At 48.1% G+C, this 23,228-nt stretch overlaps 1 protein-coding gene across 18 annotated transcripts in view; it reads left to right on the forward strand.

Annotated features, from left to right (window-relative positions):
* The window catches only part of CAMK2G (calcium/calmodulin dependent protein kinase II gamma), a 111,988-nt gene that overhangs the window by 32,292 nt on the left and 56,468 nt on the right, over window positions 1-23,228 (forward strand). For all 18 annotated transcript variants that reach the window (XM_035545412.2, XM_035545268.2, XM_035545305.2 and 15 more), the window contains exon 3: window positions 17,909-17,968. In XM_035545412.2, the coding sequence (XP_035401305.1) occupies window positions 17,909-17,968 (60 nt within the window). The remainder of the gene's footprint in view (window positions 1-17,908; window positions 17,969-23,228) is intronic.

Here is a 23,228-nt window from a genome sequence, read left to right on the forward strand (position 1 = left end):
AGGGCCTGGCTGTGGGGCGCCCAGCCTGTGCTCTGGCCCTGCATTTTCTGGAGTGACGTGTGCGAGAGCAGCGGCTGCGCTTTTGGGCACGGAGGCCTCATCTCCAGTGCAAGCCAGGAAGACAGAACCCTCCTCTGCTCCCTCTGGAACAAAACCAGGGGATGACTAATGCACTCATTGTAAATACAACTTATCCTATCAGTGACTAATGAAGGCTTTTTTTCCTTCCCTCACCCCCTCCTGTCTCACTAAAATAAAAGCTGTTGCTCAGAGCGAGGCTGCTGATGGAATCTCTTTCCTCTTGTTTCATTTCACTCGTAGCGGTGCCCCTTTTCCTTATGTGAAATATAATTCCAGATGGTAATTTGTGTGTTTGTTTTGTTAGGGTCACAGCACGCTTAAAGAGGTCTTCTGTTCCATATGTTGGTATTTCCTTCTAAGACTGGAACCTGAGTCATTTCTGCAAATCTAGGTGCTGTAGGAGAACCAAACCTTCCTTTGTCTTTTTTTGTTGAATACTGAGATAGGTAAAACTTCAGACAGCGTGCTGACAGTCCTGCATGTTGGGCCGTGCTTAGGATGCTTTCTCCTGGCTGTATGTCTGGTCCTTGCAGAAGGAGCATCCTTTTTTTGTCCTGGTGCTACCAACAGCCAGCTCCCAGCCCGCAGGTGAGGAAGCATGTGGGCTTGCTAAAAGCTCTTCGAGAAAGCTTACTGCTTCTGGTGCTGTGCTGGCTGTCCCTACCAAAGCAGGCAGTATGTTAACAAGCCACCCAAAAGAACCTGAAACAGTATTCACTGAGACATGTATGGAGATACTAGTGGATTTGGTAAGGGTACGATTATCAAGTAGGACTTGCAATTCAATAGGAAGCCAAGTTTTGGATGGAAATGGTGTATCACACTGAGTCTTTGTAACAGAAGTTCTCTGGACCCTGCTCTGTGAACTGTTTCCATGGTCCCAAAGGTTAATCATCGTCTGAAACAGATCTGTAGCAGACTTGAGCAAGACTGCTCTTGAGTGCTGTCTTGGATCTGGCAAGCGGATTCCCTAAAAGCCTGTCTGAGCTTGTTACATTGACCTTTACTGAAAAGAAATCTAGAATACTGCTTGCAAGCTTGGTATGCTTGTTTTGCCCCTCAAATATTGCTGTTTTCAAGGTAACAAGGGCAGGAGAAGGGTGCCTTCCTGCCCTTGGGCACTGTCCTTCCAGCTCTGCCTTGTGGAACCTCCAGAGACAGTGCTTGGGCCCTGTGTCCTCTTTGGGGGATGCCACCAAATGCATCGTCCTCCTTCCCTCTCTGTGCAAACCAACCTGCCTTATTCACCTGACATCTCTGTGGCTGCTGGAGCAGTAGTTTACATGTCATCGTGATGCTGCAAAAGGGAGTTTTCAATAAATTCTTTTTTTTTTTTTGAGTCCTTTGTCTGGCAGGAGTGTGCCTCATTGTCTCTCCAGCTCTGCAGCCCGTGTCCTGCCTTTCTCCCCAGCCATGCCATGACCTGGTTGCTGCAGTCACATTCCCTCCTGTCCTCGTGTGACACCAGCTCTTCCCCACCCTCTCCCCCCTGGATGTCCAGCTCGGAGCTGGCCTTGGCTGCTGCTCCCCTGGCAGGGTGGCTGCAGGCTCCTGCTCTGCTTGCCCTCATGAGTCTGCTGGGCGCTTGCCACAGCGGGTAGCCCAGTGTAATGTGTCCGCCTGGCTTCTGTGGTCACCAGTGGCTCTCAGCTGTCTTTTGGGTACCTTTTGAATATAAAGTTGTGTGAAGTTACTGGCTGACTTCATTACAAAGAGCTGAAGTATGCATTTTCTTTTATATGCCTTTTTGGTTAGTTATATCTGGTTCAAAGTGATCCTGATTTGGAAGCAATGTCTATCAGTCACAATGTGAAGCAAGGAAGTCCACAAGTAGGTAGAGATGGGAGGAGCGTGAGAGGGAAATGGACCTCAAAGGCAAGAGATCTGCACTGGAATTAGACATGAAATCAAGCTCTGGTCACAAAAGGGAAACATTCACCACCTACAAGTTAGCATAAGCTGTTGGTAGCAGAACAGCATTGATTTCCAAAGAGAACAGACCCATGCTGCAGGCTCTGCAACCCAGCGACTTCTTTCTCCCAGAGCCCCTCAGGTTTTGAGTTCTTGTGCTCCCAGGCAGTTAGATAAGGACTCTCTTGCCCCAGGTCCCAGAATTTGGCTAAAGAAATGCCAGCTTCAAATATGACAACTGGTGATCGATTGCCTGAGCAGGACCAGAGCCAGTTGATGGAAATCTGCCTCGAACCCAGATGTATGAACACAGGGGGTGTGTGACGTACGCTCAGTGCTCAGGAGACAGATGCTCGGGGCAGTTAAGCAGAGATTACACTGCAGCGGTAGTGGATCGACCAAGTTGACCCATCGAGGGAAATAAAGACGTTTTCCCAGGTCTCTGAGGCCAGTGGTTGAGCTGTCCCTTGCTGCGTTTCCATGTGGTGTTTTGGAGCGCAACAGAACCAGCAGCTTTTTCCCTCTGGCTCTCCATAGTTCACTGAGTCCCTGGACCATGTTTCACAGCAGGGATTTGCTGTGTCTTGCTTGTGATATTTTTGGGTTTTGTACATTTGGTGGAGCTGGGTAGGAGACAGGCCTTTGTAAGGCAGGACACCTTCACATTGGCTTTCCAGGAGACGTCAGAGGCCTCTGTTTCTTGGTGGGAGCTATGTTGATCTGAACACTGCAGAAACACTCCTCTCTTTGCATTTTAGTATTATGATATATGGGTTCAGATGTGTTTGATTTGGCTGCTGTTTCCTTAGGGAAACCTGGTCTCAAAGCATTCAAGCAAACCTGGCTGTCCAAGGTGCTGCAGAAAGAGTGTACGAGTGGTATTGAATTGTTGACCTTTCCTAACAGTGCTGCTGCTTCCCTTGTACTGTTGATATTCCTTGATATTGAACATATCAGGGACCCTGCACGGTGTGTCTGAGTGTTCGGCAGCATTTGCTGTCACCGCTCTGGTGGCTGAGACAGGTGCCCTGAGCAGCACCTCGTCTTCTGCCTCGGGCAGCTCTTCCCTGTATGTGCTCTGTCCCTTTAGATGTGTATGACAGCGTGTTGCAATCTGTCTGTGTATCTCACATCTTAAAAAGTGTAACCAAGGAAGCTTTGCATTCGCAAAGTGGAGATGTTTTTGTTAGTTTTGTTTTTTGTGGTAGGGCATAAGGTACATCTTTAACCCAGAAAAGCCCTAGAGGGATTGATGGGTTAGGCGAAGGAGAAGCTGCTGTTTTAGTTCTTTGCATTCCCCCAAATACTTCCTATACAGTTTGGAGGAGAAGTTAGAGGTGTCTCAGGCGGTTATAACTGAATGTGAGTGCAGCCATGTTTTACACAGGTCCTCTGTGTTTTGTCACTTTGTGGCCAAGGGAACTAAGGGGTGAGGGAAGTTTTTAAACCTGTGTGGTGTAGGAGACAGACTTTACAAATTGGTGTGTAACATCATTAGCTTGGAACTTTGAGCTGTAGCCTGACCCTTTCTTTTTGCCGTGAATATCAGCACAGCCAGCTTCTGCTGCTGCAATCCTTGGCATCCAGTTGTGTGCCTGTGTTGCAGATGCAGCAAACACCATCCTCCTGGTCTTTCAAGGTTCCTTTCCTTTTCTCCTCCCCTGTTCCTCATAGTGTTTGTACACCGGTGAAACTGGGGGAAAGAAATCTGTCGCATATTCAGTAGGTGAGGATAGTGAACTTCTAATAGCTTTCCCGTGGTGAATGCAGTATGCACTTATTTAAAACCCTCTGTTCTTAAAACACCGAATAACTTTGCTGCAGGATTTGCAGCTGTGGTGCCTCAGTATTTCACCACTTAAGGCTTTCTTTTGTGTTGTAGAGATGTAACTAGCTGGAGCATCAGTTTCAAACTGGTTCCCTGTCCTTGGTGCATCTGTAGGGGAGGCGTTTTTTTAGACTCAGTGTAATTTGCTCTTAATTCTGATGCGTTTTCTGCTCCGGGGTAGTTAGCAGGCTTGCTGCTGCCCTCTTTCTGAAGCCCATTATTGAGGCAAGGCAGTCCTGATGTGGTCCATCAGAGCTCGTTCCTCGGATGGTGCAAATGGGCAGCCAGTGCTGGAAACAAACCAATGTTGGTATGGGGCTGAGCAGCAGCTTCATACACAGAGCCTTCATCACTATATTTTATTTTATTTTGCTTTCACATTTTTGCAGTCTTTTCCTCTTCTAAAAGGGAGCTTTATAGTGCATTCTCACCTGCCAGAGACCCCCCCAGCCCTTGAGGGGGACATCTGACAGCAGGCAAAAGGATGAGGAGAGGCACAGAAATCTTGGCACCGCGAAGGGAGCCAGGAGCCCTCCTGGCTGTGAGCACCTCTCCTGCTTGCCCACCTGCACAGCGATTGCGGCACTCAGGGCAGGCTCCGTGCCCGCCAGGGGATGAGCAGCAGGGATGCTGTGGGCTTAAGGGTTGGTTTGCGGCACCCATTGCCGGCTGGCAGCAGTGTTTATCTAGGCCAGCAGGGATGCAGGGAGTGAGTGACTCATTCAAGGATTCATGCGTGCTCTCCCCCTCGCCTCCCCCCATCACAGCTGTGGCTTGGTCATCAGCCATTTGGGAACTAGCAGCTTTATTTGGTTGCTGTTTGCAGTGGGCAGTTTCTGTTAATGCTGTTTAATTTTATCAGCTGCCTTCAAAGCTTAGCTGATTTAAGGGTAGACTTAAAATCGTCTTTTCTGCCTCTTTTTTCCCCTCCCTAATCCCAGGGCTGCCACCCAAGCAGCTGATCTGGCACTGGACTCGGCTGAGGAGGTGAGAACAAGCAGATGGGCTGGAGGCAGAAACTTCCTAAGCTGATCAGCCAACACCACGGTTGCTGTTCTGGATGTTGGCTGATGGTCGGAGGCTGAATTTCCCTCTGTGAGCACCACCTCAGCCATGGTGACTGGCAGCTCTGATGGCTTTGCCCTAGCTGAACTGAGAGAAACATGTTCCTTGGTGTGGTGGAAGATGAGTGTGGGGGCAGTGTGCAGTACAGGAACTCCTTTAAATAGTGGTTAAAAAGGAAAACTGATCGCCCTTCGTGACAACAGTTGGTAAACTCAGCAGAGGCTACCAGGTGCACTTTCAGTGGAGCCGGTGGGTGACACAGTCAGCAGTGCTTGGGGCTAGTGCTGGGGTCTGTGGCCCGTGGAGGAGAAAGGCATCCCCCAGGCAGCCACTGTGCTGCCCTCTGCTCCCCTTTGCCGAGGCCAGCAAATCTCATCTGAGCCGGGCTTTCTCTTCCGATGTAATCCTGTTTTCCTTGCACTGCTCTCTCCTTCCCATGCTCTGTTCTTTCTATCACAGCTTTGGCTTCCCTTTAGACACCTCCTGAGTCCTCATCGTTGTCTCCTGCCTGTGTTCCTTGCTCGGTGTGCCCTTAATGTTTGTCTTTTAGAGGCACATTTCATGCTGGTATTTACTAGTGCCCTGAGGACACGCTTTCCAGGCCTCCCTGCCCTTCGGCTGCTGTCTTGTTGGATCGTGCTCGTTAGATGTAAGCAGCTCAGGAGACGCTCCGTGTTTCTGCGCTGGGGTTGCAGCATTCCCTCGGCACAACACGCAGCACTCAGGCTGCTGCGGCTGTCTGCTGCTGGGCATGCTGACAGACTGCAGAAGCCAGGTACGCTGCCTGGCAGGAGAACCAAGAGGGGAGAGGCTGAAGGAGGGAGATGATAGTTTTGGTGACAAGATGGGCATGGTCCCAGGCCTCGTCTGCTCAGGTGCAGATGGCAAAAAGGGAGCACGAGGAGCCACTTTCACCTTGCTGCTCGCTGGAAGCTGTGGCTGCTGGAGCACCTCTTTTAATAGGGGGTTCTGCAGGCTGGATCCTGGCTTCGTGCAGCACCTGTGGGGCTGTGGAAGGCTGCTTGGGCTCTGCGTGTAGGAGACCATGCCCTGTTTGCTTTTTTTTGGTTCGAAATTCAGCTTGTGCGGGTCAAAGTAACATGCTGAGAGCGGCGGAAGTACTCCTTTCGGATCGGAGCTGAGGCTGTCTGGTGGGTAGTGTGGGAGCAGCTTTCTCTCTGCTATTCCTCATTTGTGTGTTCTGTAAAAAAAAAAAGGAGGATTTAGTCTTTAGACGTGTTGTCTCAACTTCTTCCCTACCGCCACCCCCAAAATGAAAACTCACCATCAAGAGAGGAAGTTGCTTTGTAGTACTGATGTTAGCACTTCAGTAATTGTTTCACGGCATTGTCTTTTTTCCTCCTGACACACCTTCCTTCTCCCCTCTCTTTTTTTTGGTTGGGATAGACAGCAACTTAAGACCCATGTGCTCTGGGATCACACAAGAGCTGTGGCTCCATCCCCAGGACCTCAGTCAGCCTCTGTTTTCTGGGCAGTGTGCGGGGTGGACTTCATCAGCGGGGACAGCTCTTCCAGGGTTGTTGTCTGTCAGTCGCAGAATTTATCCATCTCTTGAGGTTTGGCAAGTGTCGGTTGTCTTGGTCTGGTGCGGTGGAATTCGGTGCCAAAACGTACCACATAATTTAGATCCAAACAACAGCAAAAGACTTTTTGGGGAAAAAGCTGTAGGTGGCCTTACAACTAGTATTACAGTAAAGTCACAGCATTAAATGCCCCCAGACAAACAAGATCTGAATCTTCTAGCCAGAAGCATTAAACATTCATCAAAACAAGAAATTAACTTAGCCAGGCAATAAATCAAAACCGGAGCATAGCAGCTGCTTTTTTGGAGAAGAGGTGCGTCAAGAGCCTCTTTCCTTGGAAATGGGCAAGCAGGCATGGTGACGCGCGGTGTGATGGCTTCTAGCCCACTCTGCGCCATGCCAAGGTCCTCTTGCCCAGCACGACGCAGCCTTGGTTGGGCGGCAGTTCCATCCAAACAGGGTAAATGTTGGGCTTTAATTATTTGCGCTTCTGCTGGGCACCAGCCCTTGTAGTAACACTTAGCTAGGTCCTAGTATGGCAGTGAGGTAGGGTTTTGTGCTTCCTGGTGGGAGATAGAATGAGGTATTGCAGCAGTGGTAATGCTACTCCTGTCACTCAGTGCTTTGAGAAATGATTCAAAATTCATTAGATGTGAGCTGTGTTGTTTCTGTCCTCATTTCTCTTTATGTAGAAGGGTGAAAAATCTGGTAGTGGGGGCCTGAAATTCCAAAGATCTGAGCTTGTTCACGGATTTGTCACTGACATGGGCTATGGCTTCAGTACCTCTGCTTTGGTTTCCTCCATCTCTTTAAAGACAGGGGAAAAACCCATGTGCTGCGGGGCTTGTCGGGCTGTGTAGTAAGTGGTACATGCCTGGAGGTTCTCTGACCAAAAGCAGATGGTCTTCTGTGGGATCTTTTTGTCCGTTTCTTTCCCAAGATCACTTTTCCCCCATGTAAATATCCGTCTTCCAGAACTTCGCTGAAATTTCGGTTTCCCCAAATCTCTGCTTGTGGTCTGTAGGACTAGGGACAATTAGAGCTGCAAAGGGCAGCTAAGAAAAACATTGCCTGGCGCTGTGTGAGCTGAGATGCTGCTGTGTGTGTTTGTCTTTCCAGCTCCTTGCAGCAAGTGTGTGGAACTCCTCGAAAACCTAGTCTGTGTGTTTATTTCAGAAATCAGTTTTCCTTTCTTAAACCCTGCAGAAAACTCTGTTGGGTTGCCGTCGACTTAACCACGTGTTGTACAGCCAGCCTATCTGCTCTCAGACAGTGCCTCCCTAGCTTTCTGACCAAAAAACATAGTTTGGCCTGTGCAAGTTAGCAATGCAGCTGCAGCCTCCTGCCTCCTCGTGCCTCAAGCCCCCATCTCTGCCTTCTGCTGGGCACAGAGCCGTGGCATTGTGACAAACAGCCCTAGACCCTTTGCCCGGAGGTGCCGTGGTGGGACATCAGACGTGGTTTGTGCTGCAGCATTTCATGGGGGCTCTCCAGCTTCCAGCTGGGTAGGAGGAACCACCACAGCACCAGTGGAGGAGCAGAGCATGTTCCTCCCCTCTGTCCTACCTTTAATACTGTATTGTTTTATTTTTTTTCCTACTACCAAGCAAGAGCATCTGGGGGAGGGAGTGTGGGGGCCAAGTTCTGCTCTCGCTCTCAGCGAAGCTGCTGGTGAGCTGGGCACATGAAACAAAAAATACACCAGCTCCCCTCCCCCATGCACTGGAGTGTTTCTTGGCTCTGCACCCAAACTAGCAGCCAAGCACGTGATTTACTTGCAAAATGCAGCTTAAAAAACTGGTGCCATTGCGGATGGGGACCCAGAGATGGGAGGGCTCGACCGGGGCTGCCCTCCGTGCAGCTGGGTCTGGGGGCCGGGAGGGGATGTCTGCCCCTTGGATTAGGGGAAGCTGGGGGTGCTCGGAGACGTGGGCTTGGGGGAATGAGTGCTGCAGGATGTGGGGCCGCAGAGGAAAGCGCGAGCTGCAGGAGGCAAAACGCAGGGGAACAGGCTCAACCGCAGCCCCACGGCACGCTGTGTGGGGCGGGGGGAAGGGGAGGGCTCCGGGGCAGCACTGGGGTGCAGGCCGTGGAGGGGGGCATGTTTCAACAGCTGGGCTAGACACATGCTCTGAGCTGAAGGATGTGGGATGGTCTTGGGGGATACGAGGTCGGAGGTGACTACGCGCTAATTTTTGCTCTGTTGGTGCAAGAAGGGGAAATTGTTTAACTGGCCGTAGAGCTCAGCATCTTCTGGTTTGAAGACTTCATTTATTTTGCTAGTTGCGTTCATATCCCACAGGTCTTTGTTTTTCTGAGAGGCAGGATCTCTTCGGCTTTTGAATCTCCACTGACCAAATGTGTCTGAACAGAGCTAAAACCCCGTCATGTGCATTGCAAACTTGCGGGGGCCTTCGAGCAGCACCCAGCCAGGCTGGCCAGAGGGGCAGTTGCAGGATTTGTGGTGGGAGCACAGCTACACCCCCCTGCTTCCTGGGTCAGGACGGAGGCTGGTGCAGTTACTGCCTTATGGCCACAGCAGATAGAACGAGATAAGAGAATTCCTGCCCTTTGCTGAGCTTTTATCTGCCGATGTCTGCGGGTGCTGACCTCTGGCCCAGCGAGGCAGGAGGAAGGTGTGGAGAGGTGCTGGGATGTCCTGCTGTAGGATGGCTCACGGAGCCCCCCACGACAGGGCAGGCCTTTCTCCTGTCTCATCCTGGAGGACGAGGCAGGAGGAAGCAAGGAGACGTCTCTCTGCAAGGAGCACAAAACGGCTCCTTGCAGTAGCCAGCGGAGCAGGTGGAGGTGAACTGGTGGGGCGCTGTAATGGTAGATTTGTGGTAGGACTCTGGGTCGCAGCAACAGGCTGTAGGTACTGACTTCTGCGGCCAAAGCTGTTAACTTGGCACAGGAGGGTAACCTCAGCAGTGAAATGCTGGGAACCAAAATGCTGCTCTGAGTGCCGTAGCAAGCTCAGGATGAGCTCCTTTGCCCAGATTGCTTTGTTCTGAGTCGATCTCAGAGCTATGCCTACAGTGGATCACTTGGGTGCTTGCCCCTTCCCTTTCTATATGCTGGTGCATGCGAATAGGTTCAGCCTTCACATTGCTTTGCAGTGCTGGCTTTGGTGACGCCATGGAATCTGCTGCAGGCAAGATCTTAAGCTGAATGATGGGAGTTAGAGCACACCAAGGGGTTCTCACTCTGTTGATGTCCTTTTCATGGTCTCCAGTGTACCCCATTTAGAGATGCCCGTAGGTGGTGTCAGACAAAGGTCCCCTCTGCCACCCTGGAGACGGAGGGCCGTTGGCAGTTGTTTGTGGTGCCGTGGTACGCAGTGGGTGCTGCTGAATCAGCAAGTCCAGGCCCCCTGTGTATGTGGGCAGCTGCCCGCCTCCTGGGAGCAGTCATGGTCTGCTTGGCAGGGTCGGAGCAGTGCGGGTGAGGAGTCAGGGGACACCTGGGGTCATTCATCTGCAGGTATCTGGGGTGGAGTGCCCCAGAAGTGCTCAGAAACCCTTGGCTAGAGCATGTGTGAAGGATCAACCGGTAAAATCACTGGAGGAGACAAATCATATAGATCAGACAGTAGTGAGGGAGAGCAAATAACCACTCTGGCTTTATCTGCACCTTGGTAGGCAGGGGTGGCACGGCAGGCCTGAACACCCCAAACCTCAGCGTGCCACCTCAGTAGCGGTGACCGGGGCGACTCGCCTCTAGGCGTGGCGCTGAGTCAGTGACGGGGACCGCCTGTGGCTCGTGAAGTTCCTGGAAAGTTGCTGGTGTGTATGAGAGCGGAGCTCCCCGCTTCCTCCTGCTGCACACATCAGGCTGCTTTGCCTTCGCTTTGTGAGGCAGACAGGAGGTTGTGCCCAGGGAGAGCATTCCTCTGAAAAGCAGAGGACAGGAATTCCTCTCTGCCCACAGGTCCGCCTGCTGGTTAATTCCAAGGCATGTGTCGGATGGGTTGTGCTGATGAACGGCAAAACGTGCATGTGAAAAGGAAAGGAGGCTTTGAAGGACAAGCAGAGAAATTGCAATGACAAAGATGGAGACTCTTTTTTATTAAAGATCCATCTATTTTAAGTATTTTTAATTTTTTTTTTCTTTTGCCACTGTTGTATGTATGTTCCTATCTGCCTTCAGTCAAATTCTTTGCTAAGTACAATGTAAAGAAATGCAGGAAAAGAGGATAAATTTACCTGGGCACTTTTCATGGCACTAGTCAGGGATGCACATGGTGACTTAAACCATCATGTCTTCCGCTATGTGGTGTTGGTAATCTGATTTCTGCGTTATTTGAACAAAAAGAAGTGGTAGTACTTCTAAGTTCATGCAGTTTGTTTCTTCCATTTTTTGCTTTGTTTTCCCAGAACAGCAATACTGGGGGGGGTTCCAGTTGCTGATGTGTGGAAAAGCAGCCTATTACAAGCTGTGTGAGCTTTCTGGCTCTTCCTAAGGCCTGTGTGTCTGTACTTTTAGGACTAGTATTCTGCTTGCGTGGGGGGGGAGTTGTTTGTTTCAGGCAGGTCAGGAGGGCGTGGGAAAATGCTGGTACAAGGTAATCACCTTTGGGCTTTGGCTAGAGGAAACTTTGTCAAGGAAGCGCGTTTGCCAGCATTTTGTGAAAAAGTCCTGTATTTGTGTCCTGTCAGCTCTTGAACCTCCTGCTTTGCCAGTAGCTGAAGGCAAGTGATGAGGATTTCACCACTGTCTTGTTTGTCCAGCTTTCCCGGGGTGAGGAAGGGCGGCTTCGCTCTTCTGTTTTCACTTGCTCACTCCAGCAGTGTTTGCTCCCTGCTTATTTCGTGGCTCTTGCACGGCTGCCGCAGCAGAGGGGTTTCTGGTGGGAGCGGCGAGGTGATGGTGCCCTCGCCCTTGGGACATGGTGCTGCTGGGGTCCTCCTGCACTGGGGGGCTTAAAAGCAGCATTTGGCTTTCAGTAGCGTTGTCTGGAAGGAGGGCGGTATGCTGGTACGGATCTATTTGGGATAGCTGGTCTTTGAGCTGGGAGCACAGCAGTACCACAGTGGAAATGTACAAGTCCTGAGCCACAAAGAGCTGGAGGGAGGGCGAGTGTTTGGGAAGGGATGTTCCATGCTTGCTTTTCTTATATTTTTCTTTAGGCAGCTGCTGTTAGCAATTGTCAGAAAGAATACACTGAATGTACACAGGCCTCTGGTCACTTTTAGGGGCTAGTATCATCTTCTTCCTTCTCATAGCTTCTGCAGAAGGGCACATGGAGGTGCCTGGAGACTTGCTGGTATTTGGGTTTAAGCAGGTGGTGCTGCATGGCACGCTACCTTGTGCCAGCCTGACCCCAGTGCTCAGTGCTTTCCGCTGTTCTGTAACACAGCGATGTTGGGGAAAGACGGAGTATGGGCTAAGTCTGTGGCATGAGCTCCAGGAAGAGGGAGCTTGCTCGTTCTGCTGGGAATGTCTCGGGAAGTATAAACTTAAGCAAGCACACAAAAGAAAGAAGCAACCTGAAGGCTCAGACTAGTCTCACGCTACAAAATGTATTTGATGCAAATTCGATTTCTGTCTTGAAGCAACTCAAAAGATATCGTAGCAGCTGGCACCAATTGACTATCTCCCAGAATTGGCGTGATGACAGCAATCAAACCGAATTTATTGTCTTGGGTTTGATTCCTCTTCCGGCCTCTTCCCATTCTGAGAAATGTAATCTGGAGCGTATTACCCCAGGAATGCTGTCTTCAGGCCTCCTTCAGCTGCAGGGGGAAAGCGTGGTCCTAGTGCGGGATGAGGACAGGTGGGCTGTGTTCCTGAGCAGCCCACGCAATACGGGCCAGTTGGGAGCAGCAAGATTACCTACTGGCAAAGAGAGAAGCAGGGTTTTTTCTTCCTAGCAAAGTTTTTCATTAAACATGGGAGATCTAAGTGTGAATTTTGTTTCTTCTTTTTCCTGTGCTTAGGGAAAAATCTGCCCTCCTATTGGGGTGCCTAAACTTTTAGATAGCTCGAGAAACATGCTTTTTCTTTCTTTCTTTTTTGAGGCAGGTGTGCTAAATAAAGGGTGAGCTTTAGCCACATGACCTCGGTATAGTTGCAGTTGGATAAAGTGAGCAAATAAATACAGCAGTGGGTGTGCTCCTCTGCGTGTGGAGCCATTGCTGAGCAGTGCTGGTTGTAGCACTGGTTGAAGCAAGTATGGTAGAGCTCACTTTTTCCACCTTGTTTTCGGGTAGGTGTGAAATTGTTTTCTCTGATAAAATGATCTTTGACTTTATTTCAGTAACTGTTTTGTCCGTTCTTTCAATTACTTTTCAATGCTGTCTTTTGCTTGCCAGGAGAAGGAGCGATCAGAAACAGGCAGAGTTTTGCTGATGTTTGCTCCTAGAGCAAACACCCTGGCTGCTCCAGGACAGGAGGGGTGAATGCGGTGCAAAAGGCAGGGCTCTTTAAACCTCCCTGGTCACGGCTCCTTTGGGGTGCCTGCAGCAGGATGCTGGCTGGGTGCTGTGTTTGTATCACGGCCGAAACACATCACCCTCTGCATCTCTGGGGAGCCAGAGTCAGGGCATCAGAGCTTCATCCAGTGATGCCAGGACCTGTGCTAGCAGCATGTGCAGGGTGGCAGCATCAGCACCGGCCACCTCGCTGCCTTCCCCAGCTCACATTCAGCCCAAACCCCGCTTGCCTGGAACTCGTCTTGCTCCTGGCTTGGTTGCAGGTGTCTTTTTCTGGATCCAGCCTTTTGCAAGCACCTCACAGCTCCATGCAGGCACGTTTCCCTCTGCTTCCCCTGCAGCCCCCCCTCCGCCCTCCTGCTTCCTAACAGGCTGATGAAGCGCAGTGACCTTTTTCTTCATCTTTTTTTTGGTGGTGTTATATAAATGTTCTCACTTGACAGCTCTAGGCTGTGGCAATTTGTAGGTGTCCTGTGCCCTGTCTGGCTGGCTGAAAATGTTCTTCTCCAGGCCTCTGCTACCCTTGGAGGAGAAAGAACTGGTGAGGAGTAAACCTGCCAAGCAGCAGTGCTTGGAGACAGATGCTAGAGCAGAAAATTGAGAACTGATTCCCTCGAGTAGAACGGAGACCAGAAGTTGTTTTTTTTGTTCTCCATCCATCTCTGCCACAGCGTCTTTGCGGTAACAGACTGAGGTGGTCAGACACTGAAAGGATTTTCTTACGGAAGAGTCAGAAACGCTCTTTTGTTTCACAACTAGTCATACTCCCCTCCCTGTTGGAGATTGTCAGTTTGTTGTGAGGGAAAGCCACCCGTGTTTTGCTTTATATTTCTGTTTGGGGCACCTACGTTTTACATTGCTTCCTATTTTCCTGCTGAAGTCTGATGCATTTATACCATACAGACTAAATTATCATGGGTTTGGTTTGTTGTCTTCTGCTCTTGGGCTGGGTTTTGGATTTATCCAGCTCAGTGATGGTTACATCTGGGAAGTGAACTGTGCGCCGCCACTTCTGTCCATCTGGTACGTGTGAGCTGTGCAGTTCCAGGGACTGTGTGTTCACATCACAAGATGCAGTTTCACTTTTGCAGGTCCTTCACTTTGACAAAGGCTGCAAACAATATTCCTGTTTTCTGTTCAAGCAAACCCCCAGACAGGTCGGAACCCAAACCAAAGAAATCCCAGTTCTCTGAGCAGCTCGTTTCTTATCAGGTGTGTTCTGAAGAACTGTGGTATTAGCATTACTAGAACGGGGCTAGAGTAATGGTACAAATACTAGAGCAGTATTTGCAGAGCAATCAAGTGAGAGACATTTGGCTAAATATAGTTCCAGCTGTTGAACACAAATGCAGAAATCTTATCCATACAAAGGCCTGATAACTAGGCATAAATATTCACACTGTAGTTTGCATGTCCAACGTGGGAAGGTATTGTCCTGCTGCTTTTAGCACCATCTCCTTAAGCATTTATGTTTTTAGTTTTGCTACAAGTAGTCTGCATAAACTGCGCTCTTCTGTCCAGGTAGATAGTCACCGCTTCAGATCGCAGATAGAAGGGCTGTCTAAACAGCAGGAGCCTCTTTTTTTGGCTGGAAAACATGAAATGAATATTAGATGAGTGCTTGTAATATCGTGTACTTAAGTTTTAAGCATCAGCTATTGTTTAGGGCTAGACAGCTCTGTAACTTAGCAGGAAAAGAGCCTAATGAAATCCAATATTTGGAAACAGGAGATGGGTGAATTCAGACTTGGAACGGCAGCGCAGAGTTTTGACAGGAAGGGTAACTAATGCTTGGAGTAACTCCTGTGGATATATGGCTTTATTTATCACTTGAAGTCTTGAACATGAACTGTTCTGTTTCCTAAAGGATGTTTTAGGCAAGGTATGGAGATTGCTGGTGGAAGTTGTGTGGTTGGTGAGAAGCAGGAGCTGAGCTTATTGCCCCAGGCAGGGGATCCTGTGGTGGCTTGGGGTGTGCCACTGCACTCACCAGCCACACACCGGGCTTCTGCCTTCACTCCACAGGTGCCTTGCAGAAATCATCTTGGTGTTTTGGGGAGAGGGAGGAGAAACTATTAGCTTTGATCAGGCAGGGATCTGAACCTTGGTCTTCTCCTCATCCTTCTCCTGATGCAGTCAAGGAGAGCTGTGGTTGTGAGCCACTGCAGAACATGTCCTCAAGCCCAACCTTCGGCCCTACTGGACTGGCAATCTTTTTTTTTTTTTTTTTTTCCTGTTTCCTATTGTGAATAACTGCTGTCAGAGCAGAGAGAGAGAAGAAAAACTTCAATTCCCTGCTTATTGCTCAAGTATTTAGATACCGGGTTGTTTGCCCCAAGCACTGACTTGACTCTGCCACTGATGCCCGGAACGGGAGCGCAATGCCCATGCTGTGCCAAAGGCTCACCAGGTGATGCAGGGACTCTCCTGGGGGCATGGGGGCTGTTTCGCAGGTCATGCGCTGGGGTGTGATGCAGTGTTGCCTGGGAGGGGTGATCCTGCAAATCAGGCAAGAAGCCCAGCCCAGGCTGACCTTTTGCTGCAGGGCTGGCGCTGCCATGCTGGTGCTGCCGGGCTGGCGCAGCCGCGCGCTGAGGAGCGTGCTTTCTCTCTGTGAGCTGTGCTTGAATTGGCCTGTTTTGTTGCCCTGGAGACAGAACAGTGTGGTATGCTTTCCCCCGACCAGAAATAGTTTCCTGTACCTTGTGACCGGAGTGCTGTACTCCTCTTCTGGTCTGTGGCCAGGCCGTGCGGTGCTGGAGGGCCAGGGAGCGGGGTGCTGACCTCCTGTCACAAGTTGTGCTGCGCCTGCTGCCCATGATCGCTAGCCGCCCTGCCCGCTCCCCTCCCTCTGCAAGAGGGTGTAGGGTTGCAGGGGAGCAATTGCTCTTGATTTACATCTCCCGTGGCATTTTGATGGTTTTGTCATTTTGTTTGAGCCTCGCTCCCATCAGCTGTCTGTCCTGGCTGTCAGGACTCGGTGGCTGAGGAGCACGTGATAAGGTCTTACCTCTCCTTCCCCTTTTGCTCAGCTGTTTTTGCTGTCTGCTTCCCTGTGTCCTTGTGCTTGGGAACAGATTGCCAGCGAGTGTAACTGTGCACGAGGGCAACGTGATCTGGGTGGGCGAAGAATCCCCTCCTGTAGGGGTTCCAAGTAGAGCTGGGAGGGTAAGCGGGGAATTTGCAAGAGCCAGGCGTGCGCGCAGGTTACGAATAGCTCTTCTGAAACCGGGGTCCTGCTGCGAGAGCGTGGCCTGGGTGCAGAGCGCGCAGCGCAGCCTGCTACCTTGCAACTGTTTTGCAAAACTTGGTTTGTAAGATGCTGCTAAAAGGGGAGCCAAGGCCCTCCTGGCAATGCAGGCGAGGAAGCGCTGGCTCCCCAGGCCCTGGTGCACTGTGTGGATCCTCTCCAGGCTCTCCTGCCGCCTGCTACTTTGCTGGAGTGGTTCTGGCATGGAGCTGTAAAATATATGCAACAACAACAACAATTTCCAGAACTGAGAAGGAGAGATGAAAGGAGTAATTTACCTTCCCTCCCTGAACAGCAGCAGATGAGGATGTAAGCACATCTCAGCCCATATAAAATATTAATTGGGACACTTTCTACAATTCAGCAGTGGGAAAGAAGACAGAAATCCTGCAGTGCCCTGGGCTGCTATTCCCAGTTCGGGAGAGGTGTTCTGAGCTGCGATCTGCCTTGGTTTCTCTCTTCTGCTCAGGGGGAAGAGAACAGTTATTCAAAGCTTTTCTGTGCAGAGGGAAGGAAAGACCACACAGAGACCATGGAGCTGTGCAGGCTGTTCTCAGGCAGGGCAGTGCAGTGGGGCCTTGCTGATGTGGGTCTCCAGTGGGGATCCTGTAATTCAGAGGATGCTGCGCTTCTACCAGGGATCTGCTGAGCAGCCCAAGCAGCCAAGGCCCTGCTTCCTCCTGAGGAAAAACTTGGGTGGCCCAGGGGATGCAGAGAAGGTGTGTTTTCAACCCTATGTGCTGAAGATCTGCTGGAGGAGAAATATCAAGATCAGGCAGCTTACTTTGTTGTTCTCTTTATTTGGTTGGGCTAGGAGGGCGGGCAGTCCTCTTTTCTTGCCTCTTTCTACACGTCTGCATCCCCAAAGGTTAAGAGTTCAGCAGTTTCTGGGGCTGCCCCAAATATTTCCCTCCCTCAGCTCCTTTCAGCAAAACTGTGCTTTAATGGAGTAAAAATCTCCTGTCTGAGCCTCAGCAGCTAACCAGCCTCTGTTCTTTGGCTGGGATGGGCAGAGTTGTCCTAGCTCCCTCTCTTTTCCTTGCCGTCATGCATATTACATTTCTTAGGAGGAGAAACTATTTTCTGCTCTCCTTGATGTGTTTGTCTTTAATCCAGATGACTGTCCTGCTTAAAATGATACTGCCTGTGGGCTGGAATAGGCACATTTAGCATTTGGGCAGGACTTCTCGCCTGGAGATCTGGAAGTGCTGGGTCAGCATTTCCCCAGTGATGCAGGCCATGGGTGCTACAGCATGGTTACCTTTATGGCTCGTTGGAGCTGGCAGCAGTCCCTGCTTCGTGTGGCAGCCGTGTCTGAGCAGTAGCTGTGTATTTCTCCCTCCTGCTCTGCCTTTCTTCCCCACTGTTTCTCTGAGTTGGCAGCAGGTCCTTTTCCATTTCATGTTGGTTAGCTCTTCAGAGACTGTTCTCCTCCAGCTTTGGAGAAGGGGGTAAATCTCAGAAGAGATTTCACTGGGAGCGGCTTTGTGTGTTGGTGTGCCTGATGAAAGAGTGGCATCTTTGTGCTGCTGCTCACTTTGAATCCATGCAGGGATTATCAGTGTAGCACTAACTCTGTAGCAGGAGCAGAGGTCCTCTGCAGCCTCGAATGCAGGTGCCTGCACTGCCGTCGTCTGCAAGAGGTGTGAGGTTTTGGGAGACGGTTCCAGGAATTCCCAGTCTCACCCAGGCCTCCAGATGTCTGCTGGGTCACGGTGTTCCTTTCTTTGTTGAATATGAACAAGAATCGAGTTCAGAGTTGTGGAGCTGAATACCTTGTTTTTTATTCTTTCAGATCACCAGAAACTTGAACGTGAAGCTCGAATCTGCCGACTTCTGAAGCATCCAAATATTGGTAAACTTCTCTGGGTTCAGAGGGTCAGGGGTGAGACAGGAGTAGAGTGTCTCATGGAGCATGCAGTAAGAGAGCAGATAGATTCCAAATGTTCACCAGAGCTTGTCAAACGTGCCTGTTGGCATCACCTCAGTTTCTCTTTGACAAATTCTACATATGACCCTGTCCTGTTCCCTTAGCATTCAGTCCCAGCAGCACACCCAAGTGTGCTCTGTGTGTCCACTTCCCATGCAGAGCTGCTCCTTCTCTATAGGTGATGCATGATGTGGATAAAAAAAAAAAATAAAAAAAATCAAGGGAATAGTTTTATCTTGAAATACAAGAAGGAAAAAATAAGGACACATCTTCGAGCCAAGAATACAGTTTTTACTGAACTATTGAGAGAGGGCATGGATTTAATCTTGTTCCAAAGCACTACAGAATATTTTGCCTAAAGTTTTCTTTTAGTGACATTTTACGTTGCTGGAAGTTACCTTGAGCAAGATATTTGCACCATTTATCGTCCCTTTTTTAGGCTCTGTAAGTAAAACCTGTAGGAGTCTAGCAAAGGTCTAATTTAACTTATTTTTTGGGGGGAAAACATTCAGATATACCAAGTTGCCACCTTCAACCAAACCACTGTTAAATGTTCCTGTGTGGGAAACCTGTAGTGCAGTTGGATGGTCTTCCTTTTGCTTATTTCTGTCACCATAGATAACTTCTTCAGGGCATCTGTGTGGTCTCCTCACTTCCAGCTTCCTAATCATATGCTCCTGTCCTCTAACGACATGGGTGAGGAAAGGTGCTTACAGCATACCACACGGACAAGTATCTTTAGGCTGTTCCATATGTGATGAAGAAGCAATTTCAACTAGGGTAGGACTTCCCAAAGTGCAAATCACCTTAGCGGCAGCTTTTCAGCAGAAAGCTTGTTGGATCTGAGTGCCAGACCTCCACAATTGCATGAGGAGAGGAGCAGTGAGCACCTTCTACAGTAATTTGCAGTGATGAATATACCAGCCAGTACACTTATTGCTTGACAGTGTTTAGAATTACTAAAACTCATGCTACTAGCTAGCTATTGAGCTTCATTTGCCCCATAAGGCTCATTGCCCTTAGTTTAGTAGGTGATGTCACTTTTTATTTTGGCCTGGACTTAACTTTCATCATCTTTCCTTCTATTAGTTCTTACATCTTTTGTTGTCAGGCCTCTCACAGATTAAATGTTGTACCCAAGAGAATAACCATTTTTATGAGTAAACCCAACTGGAAACAGGAAACATGTCACGTTCCTAGTTAATTCTACAGCTGGTTCTTCATCTGCAATGAGTAGTAATGCTTGTCTCCTGCTGTACTGTGGTTTGGAAGAGAGTTTGGGGGAATGTCAGTGGTTCTTGCATTTTCTGCAGAGCATTTTTTGTCTTCCTAGAAAGAACAGTTTTTATTTTAAGAGAAAAGAGACGAGTCATTCTAAACTCAATGGGTGGTTGCAAATAACAATAACGGAATTGTGTTTTATGCCTACAACAGAGAGTTGAAGTGTGTTGAAAAAGACCTCAGGAAGTTGTATGGTCCATTCAGCAGTTCTGTGAAAAAAATTTATACCTAGTTCATTGAGGCATGTTTGCTCTTAAAACCATATAATAATAACACAACCTCTAGCGGCAATCTCTCAAATGTGTAATTCTTCTATCAGACGTTAGAAAAAACATACTTTGCTGCTGTCTTAGCTTGTTGTTTCTATTTCTATCCAGTGTATATGTAGAAAGTAGTTTTTCTTTAGCGTAACTATCTTTTACATATTTGAAGACTGTTATCATGTCTCTCTTTTAGCCTTTTTTCTTCAGACTAAACAAACCCAGTTCTTCCACTCTGCTCTCATACGTCATGTTTTTAGACCTCCAGTTCTGGTCTTTTTTTTTTCCCTCTCTCCTTTGGACTCTGTCCAGAGACTTCATATCTATCTTGAAATGGGATGCCCAAAACTGTACGTGGAAGTCTAAGGCCATGTTAGCAATAGCTATAGGGGAAAAATTGCTTCACCTGTCAGACCAAAGTTATTCTTGTTTTGGCAAGTTTCACAGGTGATGGATGTTTAAGCATATTGTTGATGCACATTTTTCTGACACATTATTGTCTCTGACTGCTTTCTGCAGAACTTCTGGCAAGCAAATCATTTTTCCATTTTGTACTTCTATAGATGAGGATTCCTATCAAAGTGGGTATTACATTTGTCCTTATTATAATATGAAAATAAAAGAAGTGTTTAAAAAAAACAAAACGCTGTGTGGGTTCTCCCCACATTTGTCAAGACCATTTTGACTTACTTTCTGATACTAAAATACGCTTGCAACTCCCACAGTAAAATAACTTTTAATAACAATGCTGTATATTGCATCATGTAGATGGTTAATGAAGCTGTTGAATACTGTTGGACTCTGGACAAACTTTTCAAGGTCTCACTTGATATGTTGTTCCAGTTTGACAGTAACAATTTTGAGTATGTCTTCTCAGTGACTTGTATCCAGAGCTAGCTTAGAATCACATATACACATTTTTTTCAAAATCACTTGTGGAAATAGCATGTAAGATGCTGTCAGAAGCCTTGTTGAAGTTCAGATAGTACATGCATTGTTGCTTCCATGTTCCTTGGACTTGTTATGCTGTCATAGAAGGAAATTGTGTTGTTCTGATATAGAGGTAGGTTTTTTCTGTGACTCGTATTGGCAGTTAGTAATCACCTAGTTACTGCAGTTCCCCATTGTAACATCTTCTGGATGAGTACTTGCTGTGTTGCCTTGGTGTGAGCTGTGTCAGCAACACTGCACCAATGCTGAAGAATTATGCAGATTTTGCACTCACTTTAATGGGGAAATAAAGTTTTGTTGTTACCGTTTTTGTTGGAAACTGCATTGCAGCACGTCCTACTGTTCTGCAGTGACCCGAGCCTGTAGTGGGTCCAGGGCAGAGGACTGCAAGTTATAGCCCTGCGAGGTGAGATGCCTTTCCCCCTCATTCTGCCCGCACATGGGATATAAAGCAAACCTGTTGAATTTGTTTCTCACCCATCTGCTCCAAGACAGTTGATTCTGGTGTGGTGATTCCAGGCTGCAACACACTGACTGTAGCACCCCTACTCTGATAAAATAAAGGTTTATTTGGGCAAAAGTAATAGTGGTATTTCCATTTGTTGTTGCTCTTTGTGAAATGACTGCTCTCTGAGTTATCCTCGCATGCCTTCATCAAACCTCAGCCCTAATTATAGGCTCTTGCTCTGTAATCGGGTGTTTTGCTTGTCTTTAGATGCACATTATGGTGAAGGTAATCACAGTGGAGTAATCCTTCAAAGAGCTTAGTGTTGCAGCATGGTTATTCCTTGATCCAGCGAGTGTTTCTGTTTCTGGACAGAAGAAAGTTGACCCGAGACCATTCTCTGACTTCCAAAGATGTTTGGGATCCATACCGTGTTCTCACTGGGAGCCATCTATCTGAAAGTGCCATTAGGAGTGGTCACATCAGACTTGGTTTCAGTAGAGGAAGGACTTCCCTAACTTTCAAAAACACTTGTGTTTTCAATACGCCTGACAGCTTCCTAGAGTATTTAGAGTTCAGGTTCAAAGAAACCATTTGCCAGACATGCTCACCAAATACAGCAGAATTGGACAGATCAGCGATCTGTTTTAAAGGGAAGATGAATGCACCAGTTACCAAGAATACAGGAGCCTCAGAACGAGGCAGAAAGCAGCACTGAAACCTCTGTGTCCATAAGCAGACAAAATGCTTGTGGAAGTCAGCAGCAAGAGTCGTGGCTCCACAGGGAATTCCGCTTCACCATGAGCAACTTGGTGTTTTAGTGGTTCATGTACCTGTACATCTTGCAGGCATTTGACATGGATGTAATTGGGAACATACAGAATTGAAGGGAATGATATGGCACTTTCTGCCCTTGGTCCCCACTTTGCAGGAAAGAAGCAGGTTTCTGTAAGCAGGCTCATAGCTCGGCCCCTTCATTTGCAGGTGTTTTCCCAGTTATGCCACTGCAGCTTGTGCAATAGCCAAGATAAAATAAACTTCACCATTGCTTTCTTCTTGTTGTAGAGCTAAGCTTGCAGTGTTTTGAATATCATCTCTTGCTTACTTTTGGTCTTCTGCTTAGTTGTAAACTTTATTTCAATCAGCCTATGTGTTAGATTTAAGTCGTGTAATGCAGCCACTACCTAGGGATTCTCTGGTGGAGAATTCAGTTTTTTCCCTTGTTACCCATCAAATACCAGAGCAGCGGCAGAGCTGGGAACCCCAGTATCTTCCTGCCCAGATGTGAAGCGTGCAGTGCTCTCCTGTTCTAGGACTCTCAAAGCAATGACAATGCAAAATTTGATAATAATTCTTATTCATAGTTCTGAAAACTCTTCTCTAGCATTCCTGTGTTTGTCCACTGTGTTTTTAGGTGTTCCCCTTCTCCTCTTAAAATCTCTTCATTATGCTAGTCTAAATATATTCCTCCTCTTTGGACCTGTCACCAGATGATCTGTCCTCTTTCTTGGATATTTTTAACCCAGTTGCACAGAAGTAGCTCTTGAACATCTTTTGTTCATAGCTCAAACTGAGCACTTCATTATTTTTACCTTCTTCAAGTCAGTTATTGTGTCCCAGCTTATTGCAGCCTTTGCTGTGAGAAACTGCATGCACTTAAGTCTAGAATAACAAAAACATATTCTAAGAGGGGCTGATAGTAGCCAAGTGACAGAGCCAAATTCTGTTTCTGATTTTTGCCTCCATATCCTTTTCTGAATTGCTTTAGAGTTAATTTCTTTGAGGGAATTTATAGCAGTAGTGAAACGCTGTTTCAGCATCTATCAGAATTATTGCTTTTTCAGGTTTTTCCTACTTCGGAGCTTTTCTCTAAAATACACTTGCAGTTGAATTCTTGTAATTTTAACTTCTATCTTCTGGCTTCTTAAATAATGAACTGTGATTTTGGATAATTCCTTATTTAACGTAGGGAGAAAATGGCACAGAAATCTCGTGTGGATTAGCAGACTCTATTTTGACCCAGTTCAGTTTTATTTCCTTTAACAAGTGGTCCATCCTCCTAGTACCTGTGTCTTGTGGGAGTGATTTTAATGGATATTTATTCAAAAAAAAAAAAAAGCTTCCAGTTTTACAGTCCCTGTGTGCTTAAGTGATGGCTATGATCAAGGTGTAAGTTTCTGTAAGGACCAGGAAAGATTTGGTGCTTCTGTCTGCAGCTCCTTGGAGAATCCCCCAACACTCAGAACTA

Source organism: Cygnus atratus, chromosome 7 (assembly GCF_013377495.2).
Source record: "Cygnus atratus isolate AKBS03 ecotype Queensland, Australia chromosome 7, CAtr_DNAZoo_HiC_assembly, whole genome shotgun sequence".
NCBI lineage: Eukaryota > Metazoa > Chordata > Aves > Anseriformes > Anatidae > Cygnus > Cygnus atratus.